At 39.3% G+C, this 11,416-nt stretch overlaps 1 protein-coding gene across 3 annotated transcripts in view; it reads right to left on the bottom strand.

The window, feature by feature from the left end:
• Nucleotides 1-6,302: 6,302 nt before the first annotated feature.
• Nucleotides 6,303-11,416, bottom strand: part of STIM2 (stromal interaction molecule 2) — a 79,813-nt gene continuing 74,699 nt past the window's right edge. For all 3 annotated transcript variants that reach the window (XM_089525064.1, XM_089525065.1, XM_089525067.1), the window contains 2 exons: nt 10,990-11,224; nt 6,303-8,199 (listed from right to left, as the gene is read on the bottom strand). In XM_089525064.1, coding sequence (XP_089381190.1) covers nt 7,719-8,199; nt 10,990-11,224 — 716 coding nt within the window. In that variant the 3' untranslated portion in view covers nt 6,303-7,718. The remainder of the gene's footprint in view (nt 8,200-10,989; nt 11,225-11,416) is intronic.

Below are 11,416 nucleotides of genomic sequence, written 5' to 3'. Positions count from 1 at the left end.
GGAAGGCCAGCTTGGCAATCTGCTTATGGTTGCTGACATCTTCTAGGTCCAGGTTAGGCTTTTTCAGAAATGCCACAATTACCATCTTGTTTTAAGAAGCCAGTAGTACATCACCACTGTCAAAGATAGATTTGCAAAGGGCAAGAGACAATCACATAGGAGGTCAACTTAACTTTTCAAGCAAACTTTTCCATATAGTCAGGCCTCAACATTTGGTAAGTACCCAATGAAGCTAAACAAGTTGGTGCTTTAGTTACCTCTATCAACACAACTGCATTAATGGTGGAGTGCAAACTATGAGAAATTTTGCCCTCAAGAGTCGGTTCCAAATATTTCTCTCATCCTCACCTAAACCCTAATTAAGTACTATCACAAAAGCAATGGAGGTCTAACCTTTGTTTGGTTAGATGTCGTCTGAGGCTTCTCCTTTTGCTTCAGTGGGCTCAGCTTCAATGGGAGAGAAGAACTGCTGGAGCTGATCCCCCTTCCCCACCACCATTCCCTTCTCCTTTTGTGTCGTCTCTTTTTAGATTGTAAGCCCGAGGGCAGGGAATCGTCTAATTAAAAATAATAATAATTGTAAACCTTTAGGGCTGAAGGGTGGGGTATAAATACCATAAATAAATAAGCTGAGATTTATATGAAGGAACTCCTTAGGCTCTGCTTAGAGGGAGAGGATGCTTTCTTTGCTTGTTCATGATCATGATCAAACCTGAGTTGTTTCTGAATTTCACAGGTTGACCCAGACTTTAATGAGAATGTTAGCCATTCCAGCAAGAAATTCACCCAAAGTAGGTCTTGGAACCCAACAGCATGGAAAGCAGTAGATCGTTTTTCTAACGTTTTCCTAATGTTACGGGGCTCCTTCAACAGTCTAAACCTTAGTAGGAAGTGATCCATCTACAATAAGGGGGTAAAATCACTAATATTGATTGGTTAATACCTTCACTTTCAGATGACGAACTTATTACACTGTTCAAAAAGCCCTAACAGATATTGGGGTCAATATGCATGTAACCTCAATCATACATTTATAATAAATAAATACCAAACAAAAAGAAATCAAACCCAAATGGAAGCTGTATTATATTGCATATTGTCTCTCTGAGTGTATATGTATTGGTTGAACACCTAAAATAAATCAATGAAGACAAGGTTATGTACAGTGGACCCTTGGTATCTGTTACGGTATCTCAAAGATATTTACACTCATACAGACAGAAAGCTCAGGGGGAGAAGCAATTCCTATAAACTGCAGCAAACACTCCCCCTCTGCCACACTTATTAGCCTTGACTTGCTGCTGCCATTGCGGCAAACACATGACAGCATTGTTGGAACAGATTACCCTCTTCCAGTCTTCACCCACAATTCAGCCATGGATTAAGATTTTATTATGAATCAATATGGTCTATACTAGCAGCAGTGAAGGCAAATTAATAAGGAACCCAGGAACTATCTGGTTGGGGGCATTCAATGGCTAATTGTGCTCCTCACCTGTGCTGTGAAACAGGTCACCAGAGATGATGTAGTTCAAAATCTGGAGAACACCAGCTTGGAAAAAGTTGTATTAGAGCATCTCAATACTTTAAATAAGAACGGTGTATATGTCAGTATTACCTTGGTATTTTTATAGTAATATGACAAGATGATCAAAATGAGATTGTCATACTTTTGCCACATCATGAGAAGACACAAGTCATTAAAAAAGACAATAATGCTAGGGAAGGTAGAAGGTAGTAGAAAGAGAGGGAGACTGCATGCCAGATGGCTAGACTCGATTAGGAAGGCCTTGGGTATGAATCTACAAGTCTTAAGCTGAGCAGCAGAAGATGGGGAATCTTGGAGATCTGTAATCCAGTGTTGCCATGAGTCAAAGATGACTCAAGACCAGTTAACAACAATGGGACTAGTAAATATGTGTCCTAAAATGTGTATATGTATCTGAATATTGTGGTCTGCATTGATTGCCTGTTTGTTTTTGGAGGTGACCCAAAGTGCTTACTATTAGATATACATTCATACTAGTATTTAATCATTTCAAATCTTGGAACATGATAAACAACCTTGTACATCCTGTTCATAAGCTCCATCTGAGGTCCTGTTGAAAGTGCCCTTCTTGGTGGTGAAACCAACTGTACAGACTGCTCTCCACAAGGTTTCTTAGCCCTAAGATGGAGGAAACCAGTGAGTTTCATTTAAAAAAAAAAACTTTGGGAATAGCTGAGACTGTTTCTGCACAATGCTTCTCCTTCCAGTTCCCTCACCCCCTGCCTGCTTCTCCTAAATGCATTTTTCATTTTTTTAAATAATAGATCCACATGAAATATATATGTATAAAAGTACTATCAGTTATATCTTATAGTCTACTTCTAAGACCCCCTGAAAGATCTAGCTAGAAGTGTAATGAACTAAGAGTTCTCCAGCTGATCATCATTTCTCACTGTTTAAAGAAACAAAGAACTATCTTAAGCATAATCCAATGGGATGCATGGGGGAGGGGGGTGGGTAAAATTATTTTCTTTGAATAATAATACATCACACCATGCCATCTCACAAAAGTTGTCTCTTATTCCAAAAGTAAAAATATTGGTGGTGTTAAAAGTCACACAGGTTCAAAATGTATCAAGGACATCTAAGTACAGAAGCATGATTCCTTGCCACAAGCAACAGCTTCATGCCAGAACCAGGTGAGAACATGAACTTGAAGGATTCATACAGCTTTTACCCTTGGGTACCTGTGGAACTGCAGTTCTCACACCTGATTCAAAAAGGTAAACTACAGGGCCCCGAACAGACAGACCAAAACAAAGCTGCTTTGGGTCACTTTGGAGGTATGCTGTTTAAATGATACATGAATCTTAAGAGGCCAGAAGCTGAGCTAAAGCTGCGCTCCAGTCCTAAGGACTGCAACATAGCTTTGGCACAGCTTCTGGCCTCTTGGGATGCATGCAGTATTTAAACAGCATACCTCCAAAGTGACCCAAAGCAGCTTTATTTTGGCCTGTCTGTTCAGCACTAGAGATAGAGGAGCATAATGTTTAAGAATAGACATCAAGAGACAGTGTCTCAACCTGGGGTTCAACACATTTATAGTTTGGCAATCCCAGAGTTAGTTTGTTATTTTTGGATTACAACCCACAAACACCTCTAAACCAGCATGACCACTGGAATTCTGGGAGTTGTCCTGAAAAGTAACTTTTTCAAACTCTGAGCAATCCTGCCCTTCTCTGTTTTCAAACTGAACCACAAATGCCACAGATTCACCAAACAACACCAGCATAAATAGAGCTAACATGTAGTTTTGTCCATTATCCCAAGAGACACAGCACAAGAAATCAATACAGATTTTTAAAAGGTTTCATTCCTGGAATACTGAATTTGTACCATCAGACTGGAATTCTATACACCATAGGGAAAGAACTTGTGATCCTTCAGATGTTGCAAGACTGCATCTTCCTTCACTTGTGATTAGAGGCTTTGCTGGCTGGGGCAAATAAGAACTGTAGTTCAATATCTAAAGGGCTGCACATTCTTTATCCTGGCTTTCTACATTTTTAGAAACATGCTGAATCCTAACATATCACAGGAGGGGAAATGTCAGTCTGGATCCTTTTCCTGATCAGTCACCACTTGTTTTTTGTTTAGTGCATCAGAAATGCTTGCTTGCATAAACTCTTCTGCTCTTTTAATCATGGCTGAACATAATACAGACACCCATGACGTCAGAGCCAGTCCATGGGTGTTTGCATATAAGCTTCTGATGCTTAACTAAACAGTTTTAATGCAAATATTTACAGAGAGAGACAGATTTGCAGACCCAGACGCTTGGTGAAATGATAAAATGATTGTTTCGATTCCTGTAGAGAGACAAAAGAAATGTCACCTGTAGATTCCAAGACAGATTTGGAATAGCTGGCTGCTTTAATGAAGGCTATCATTCTTATAACAGTAACAAGAGCTACATAACAACTTGCCTAAGAAAGCCCTATGAAATTCATGGGGTTGCCAAACGTTGATGGGTGATCTTAAGGCATGTGCACATGTGCGCACATGCACACACACACCAACTCTTAATTCTATGTTATTAAGGTAGGAAACCTGCAGCCTGCATGCAACCCCCAGGCTTGAAGATTCCCCCTAAGTCATCACATCCCCCCAAAGCATTTTAATTTTTTTCATTTTATTTTCACCCTCAAATCACCTGAGGAGAATGGCCTTACTGAATACAGAAGTCTCAACCAATGATTTCTGGTCACAACTCTCAAGACGTGTGCCCCATTGGGGGAAGCAAAAAAATGCTCTCCCCAACACAATTGTACACTCCTGCAATATAGCGCATAAGGCATATTTGAATTTGAATTCTTGCAACAGCTGAAGCCTGGTTCGTACACTCCTTTGAGCCAATAACCTTTGTATGCTGGAGCATCCCTCTCCCTCATCATGAGGTAATACAAGGACTCTGCATATAGCTGCATGTGCATTTGGACTATGATTCTGGAGACTAATGTTCGAATCCCTGGTCAGCCATGGAAATCTACTGGTCAGTCATGGAAACCTATTGGGCATGTCACACCCCAAAAGACTCAGAGGAAGGCAAAGGCAAACCTTTGAAAAATCTTGCCAAGAAAACCCCACCTTAGGATCACCGTAAACTGGAAATGACTTGAAGGCACACAGCAACAAATACCCAAACCAAATTCATCTGATTAAAAAAAAAATCCAGATTGAAATCCAATGTTGAGATCTCATTCTGGTCTTGTCCATACCCTATTGAAAAGATCATTGCCACTACCAGGATGAACTAAAGCACTCCTACTTAAATGGTACTGCCCATTTCATCAGCCAGTGTGACATCCCAACTTGCTCCACATTTAGGATAACTTCCCCATGAGGCTATGACTACAAAGTTTCAACTCTTGGGACTCCTTTTCATGGCTGGAATAATTACACCACAGACTTCCCCTATTCATTACACAATAGCATGATAAACAAGCATGGGTATCACTTGCCTTTTTATAGCTTCTCTTAACTTAGTAACTATACTGGCAACCACTTGGAATTGTTTTACCCCCTCCTAAGTGGACTGGAAATCATTCTGCTATGTAATTACACAAAGCCAGGAATTAATATAGTCTATTGTGCTTATGAGCCATTGGGAGAAACTGTCTCCAAAGATCTAAACATGGTCTACTCTTTACTGTGTTGTTGTTATGTGCCTTCAAGTCAACTCCAACGTAATGTGACCCTATCAGTTTTCTTGGCAAGATTTATTCAGTGGCAGGTTCCCATTTTCTGAGAATGGCACTGAGAAAGTATGACTTTCCCAGGGATATTAACAAGTTTCCATGGCTGAGCAGGGATTCAAACCCTGGTCTTCCAGAGCCCTAGTCACTCAAAGCACTTCATCATGCTGGCTCTAGTGTTTACTAGATTTTCTTTCCCCCAATTTCATTTGTGTTTTCTAACCAAAGAGTAATTCTGTAACAGTTAACTACCACAAAATTCTTGATCAGCTTTAAACGCTTCAGGACTGATTAAGAGGTACTGCTATTTGAGCAACACAAAAATGTCAGTTTTGAACAGCCAAGCACTGTTTTTCTAAGAAAGCTTCTTTTGTTACTGAATGGCAATTTGATAAAAGCTTGCTAAACATAAAACTCCTTTCATATGAAAAAAAAAATTCTCATCTCTTACTTCAGCTTGTAACATCTGTACATGACTGAGATATCATAACACTTGACTCTTAACATTATATTTAAACTACAAGCATGAAGTCATGCACAGTATTAGAGACACACATAGGTGAATCACATCAGTATGTTCATTGCTTGACTGCAACATCACATGCCTTGCATGTTTGAGTGGGCCATCACAGTCATAACACCAGAGGGAGATTTCACAAAGCTCCAGAATTTGTGAACAGTGCTTTTAAATAAGACTTCATTCACATGTTCAACTACTTGTCATGATGTCTCATGTGCGAACATTGGAAAGTAAAACCAATGTTCTAGAATTTTACATTAGTACTCCAGCTTTTCTTCATCAAGCAAAAGCAAAATTCATTGAATTAAACTGGCAGAATCAGAGTGAATGCTAAGCTATGGTTTGGTGCTATGTGAATGAGCTTTGATCTCAAAGCTTGCCCTCAAAATCAGGATTGTAAACATCATCAAATTTATAGCTTGGTTTAAAGGAGAGAAGAGGCAAACTAGTTTGCCAGTGTGGTTGGAACAACAAACTATGTTTTATGCTAAAGAAAAATAGTAGGCAAGGAAACAGCGGGCAAGAAAAGTAAAGACAATTATGTGAAAAGGCAAGTTTATTTGTGTACCACCAAACTATGGCTTAGCATTACATCCACCTTGAGTCAGTGAAGTCCACTACAAAGTATGTACACTTGGTATTTGGCTTGATTTTTTAAAAAATATATTTTAGCACTTCTGATTGTTAGGGTTGAGAACAATCCTGTAAAACAGGAGTGAAGAACCTGTGAGCTTGTCCGTCTAGTTGGATAACATTCTCATAACCTCTGATTATTAGCTATGCTTGATGGGACTTTTGAATCCAACAACATGTGAAATGTCACATGTTCCTCACCCTATTAAATAAAAGAAAAATTAATATTGCCAAGACGTGGGAGGTGAGAACATTTACAAGGTTATGTAATATGTATCAATAAATATCACTGCACCCAGAAGACAGGAACTTGAGGGGTGTAAGTTGGACAAGAGAGTGGCCAAAATCAGAGTAAGTCAGTGCACAATAATATTTTCAATTTATTATCTTTGCCACAGTAACAAATATTCACAAATCAAACATCCGTTGTCTGTCAAAGTATGTAAACAAGTGCCCACATTTGTCCCTATCCCAGTTTTAAGGTTGTGAATGACTTAAAAGGTCCTTCAAAATCAAGTCTTGACTCTTCTCACTTGCACACAGAATCAGGAGCCTCTTCTCTTGATAAATCTTTTTCTTACCATACAACCTGTGCAATGCAGTAAAATCACAGTGAAAGCCCTGCCTGGATAATCATGATCTTTACAACAGGACCCAATCCATTAGGTTAATAATAAATGCATTTAAGTAAGCATTCTGTAAAAGAAATGGGGTTCCAGTTCCAGAAATCAACTGTTAGAAATGGTAGCTTCTAAAAAAAAAAAAGAACAAATCTAAAAAAAACAAAACAAAACAATGAAGCAAGTCATCTCTTCCATCATTTTAGAAGTCTAAACAGTTTCACTTGTAAAGATACTTTCCAGTCAGGAAAACAGTAGTGCAATTTAAGTAGTATACTTCATTTAAAAGTTACTTTTGTCCAGTATGCAAATGCCATAGCTTCTGTGGAAAGATAAGAAGATGCTCTGGTAAACAAGAGAAAACTTTGGCAAGCCCATGCAGGCTTACTAGTCCGTTAAAGCTTGTGTTAAAGTGTTGAGTTTTTTTTAATATTTTTAGAAGTTTTGTAAATAAACTAAAAAAAGCAGAAATAAATAGACCAATGAATGTAAACTGTCTTGAAATTTAAAATTTCTCATCGACAGCTGGCACAAGTTGACTATGAAGTCATTTGAAACAGAAGAGAAGTTGACCTAAGAGGTTTTCCTGCTGTGGCATCCAAGTCAGGAAAACTTTGATAACTACATTCTTAAGTTAAAAAATAATAATAAACAACAAGGAAGTCTAACAATGCCACTCTTGAGCATTTTCTCCAGTAGCCTCACTTTGATTTCTTCTTAAACAGACTTTTTATTTTGGAGGATTTTTTGTTTCGATCTCCATTCTGACAGAGGTCTTGTGAGGTGCTACTTATCCGAGGGACAGCAGATGATTCGTGACCTGCTTTGCTTTCACTGCTGGTAGATGAACATGAGGTGTGGCGAGGCTTGGGCACAGGAGCCCCGCTAGAAAGCTGGTTCATGCTGCAGGACTTCTCCAGAATGCCATTGTACACCTTGCTTGCTGGACTAAAGATCATACTTTTAGTTTCTGTCATTCCAACACAGTCAGGAGAACCCCTGGAAATATCAGCTGTTATGGAGGAAGAGTCTCCAGTAGATGACTCCTCTAATGAGAGTTCCTCTCGTGATCTCTTTTGAGGTGACAGGGGTTGATATATTTCAAGGCTAGAAGGAGGAGATTGCTTCCTCCCAACTGAGGAATTGAAGGAGTCGCATTCAGAGGCTGTATCTTGTACTTCCCTAAAGCAAAGAGAAAAACAAATGAAAGGAATGATTTAATATCAGAACTTTAAAAAAAAAAATCTCCTACGATGAAAGGTCATATCCTAGTTTCCAAAAGTTATGATAGAATCACAGAGCTGGAAGGGATCATATATGTCATTGAGTCCAACCCTCTGCTCAATGCAGGAATTCCCACTAGAGTATCTCCCGCAAACAGCTGTCTAATCTCTTTTTGAAGATATTCAAAGAAAGAGACCAGACCAGACCACCTCTCTAGGTAATTGGTTGAACTGTTGAACCACTTTTACCATTAAGACGTCCCTTTTAATGTTCAAGCAAAATATACCCTCCTGTAACTTAAAACCTAGGTCTATCCTCTTGGACAACAGAGAATAAACCCACTCCAGCTATAAACATCTCTGTGGCAGCCCTTTAGATATTTAAAGTATGTAATGTCACTAGTCTTCTGTTCACCAGATTGAACATCTTCAGCTCCCTCAACCTTTCTTAATGTTTGTTATCTATACCTATTATCATCCTTGCTGCCTTTCTCTGAACCTGCTACAAGTATATCTATATCCTTATTAAAACAAGGTATCCAGTACTGAACTAAGTACTCCAGATGAGGTCTGACTAGCACAGAATGTTGTAGGATTATTACTTTTTTTGGCTTGGAAACTATGGTTCTGTTAAGGCAGGCTAAAGTATTATTTGCTGCAGCATCATACTGCTAGGTCATGTTCAATTTATATCTACTTGAAACTGAATCATCTTACAGCCTTCCACCTCCTCTGTATCTGCAATGATGTGAATTATTAAATGACTTCCCAGCTTTTCGGATTTCTGGATGAAGCAAATTACTTAGATCCATTTCAATCTGGCTTCAGATCTGATTATGAGATGGAATTTTGGTAATCCTGATGGATAATCTGTATCACAAAAGGGGAGTATGTCCCTATTGATTGTGATTTATTCTTGCCAGCTTTTGAAACCAGTAACCATGGTATCTTTCTGGATCACCTGTCTGGGTGCGATGTGGAAACTATTTTACAGTAGCTATGGTCCTTCTTGGAGGGGCAAGAGATGGTGCCAGTGCATCCCTGTCTGAGGGTCTGTCAGCTTGCTGGATACCTCAGGGTTCAATTGTGTCCCCAAGCTATTTAACATGCATTAGGCAATTGCAGATAATAGCCCAACTCTCCTTTCCATCTAATTACAAGGAGGCCTTTTCAGTGCTAAATCAGTGTCTAATGCCAGCAATGGATTGGATGAGGACAAAAAAACCTGAAGCTTAATCCAGACAAGAAAGAGATGTTCCTTGGTGGCCAGGAGTGCATTTGTACAATTAAAAAGGGTTATGCCAGTTGCACCTATTCCTGGAGATGTCTGGTCTGGTCTAAGTAACCCAGCTTTGGTAACATCCCATTTGATTACTGTAATGCACTCTGCATGGTGTTTTCTTTGGGAAGTTTAGAAATTTCTGCAAGTCAAGATGCTGCAGCCAGACCTTTGACTGAAAATAGATACAAGGAGAACAGATGTTCCTTGTTACAACAACTTGATTGGATAACAAGTTGCTTTGAATCCTGCATATGACCTAGAAAATGCTGTACAGTTTGGTTCCAGACTATCTCCACTTTATGCTCTGTAATCCAAATATATTTGTTTTAATAAAAATCATATATAGAAAAAATGATCTATTCTTTTACCCTTCTTCTACAAGTGGAAAAGGATAAACTTGTTGTTTATGTTAACTGGCACTGTCTCCTATGTTGGAGTCATAAAACTCTAAAAACTGAGCAAACTCTTCCATAGATCTTTCTACCCTCCACCCCTACCGCTTCAAGCAGAGGGGATTTTACTGTCTATCACAGCCCTAACATGGTCCAGAAAACTCATCAGAGAAAATGTCTAAAACAACTCCTTCCACTGGCTTCATTGCCAGTTACAATTTCACCATGTCAGGTTTTACTGTTTACATGTTGAGGATGCCAGAATAGAAGTGTCAGGGCTCTCTGTGATTCTGTGATTCTCTGCCATAAGAGATGAGCCTATATGGAAGGGGTGAAAAACCTGTGTCCCCTGCAGATTTCAACTCCCATGTAAACAGCAAGTATAGACTGGAGATGATAGGGGCAATCACCTAATATCATCTGTAGGAGTCTAAGGTCCAAAACACACTGCAAAAATAATCTAGTTTGAGACTGCTTTAACTGCACTGGCTGAGTGCTAGGGAATCCTGGGAACTGTAGTTTATTGTGGCACTGGAGCTCTCTGACAGAGAAGGCTAAATGTCTCACAAAACTACAGTTCCCAAATCTCCTAGCATTGAACCAGAGCAGTTAAAGTGGTCTCAAACTGGTTTATTTCTGCAGTGTGCTTTGGAACTAAGTCCTCCACCCCTGCTTTAAGGACACATTAAGTTGGTATCAATATTTATATTGTTTTTCTTTTAATATATAAGGCATTAAATCCCCTGGCTCCTAGTTACCTGAGAACTGGTCTGAGTTCTGACAGTCCCAATACAGTGGGTGCATCAAATAAACTGTTGAAAACCTATGTAAATCACCTATGTAACTAGATGATTCGGTCACTGATTCAACCAGTCCACTTTCATTGAGACTGTTAACATGATTCAGACTCCACCACTATTTTCTACAGCTATAAGGAATAGCCTCTTCATTATTGCTGCTGAATGACAAAACCTAGGCAGTAAGGGCATACACACCTTCTATAGAAGTGGATGAGTCAGAACATCCAAATACATTATCATTATAAATCCTCAGAGAAGCAAACCAAGGTTCATACCATTGCTTGTCAGCTGTGAAGTAAATGGCCTCCTCCTCCTCTTCTGTGCGGTAAGCAGCAGGGCAACTAGACACTGAAAGGATGTCTGGGTCTGCAGAGTGCAAAGTAGCTTGCGTATGCGGAGTGTGTTGCATTTGGGCTGTGTGTTGAGACTGGGGAGATGATGGCACAACATTTCGTCGGGAACGACATATGCTACTGCTCCTTGCCAAGGTGCTAGTTTTTACAATGGACCCTGAGAACAGAATAGACTAATGTTATTCAGAATCAAACTGTTATCAACTAATCCTAACTCTACCTCACACAAAGAAAACAACACTTTACAACCCATTCTTAAAATTTTATCTATACAGGCCTGTAATATTTTAAAGGCACCAGAACCTATCCGATCTTCAAAGTAAGCAGGGTCAATCCTGGTTAGTACTTG

Source organism: Sceloporus occidentalis, unplaced genomic scaffold (genome assembly GCF_023333645.1).
Source record: "Sceloporus occidentalis isolate IW3139 unplaced genomic scaffold, rSceOcc1.0.p SCAF_5, whole genome shotgun sequence".
In the NCBI taxonomy this organism is placed as follows: domain Eukaryota; kingdom Metazoa; phylum Chordata; class Lepidosauria; order Squamata; family Phrynosomatidae; genus Sceloporus; species Sceloporus occidentalis.
The sequence above is the reverse complement of the archived record's forward strand: the minus strand, read 5'-3'. Positions and strand labels throughout refer to the sequence as shown.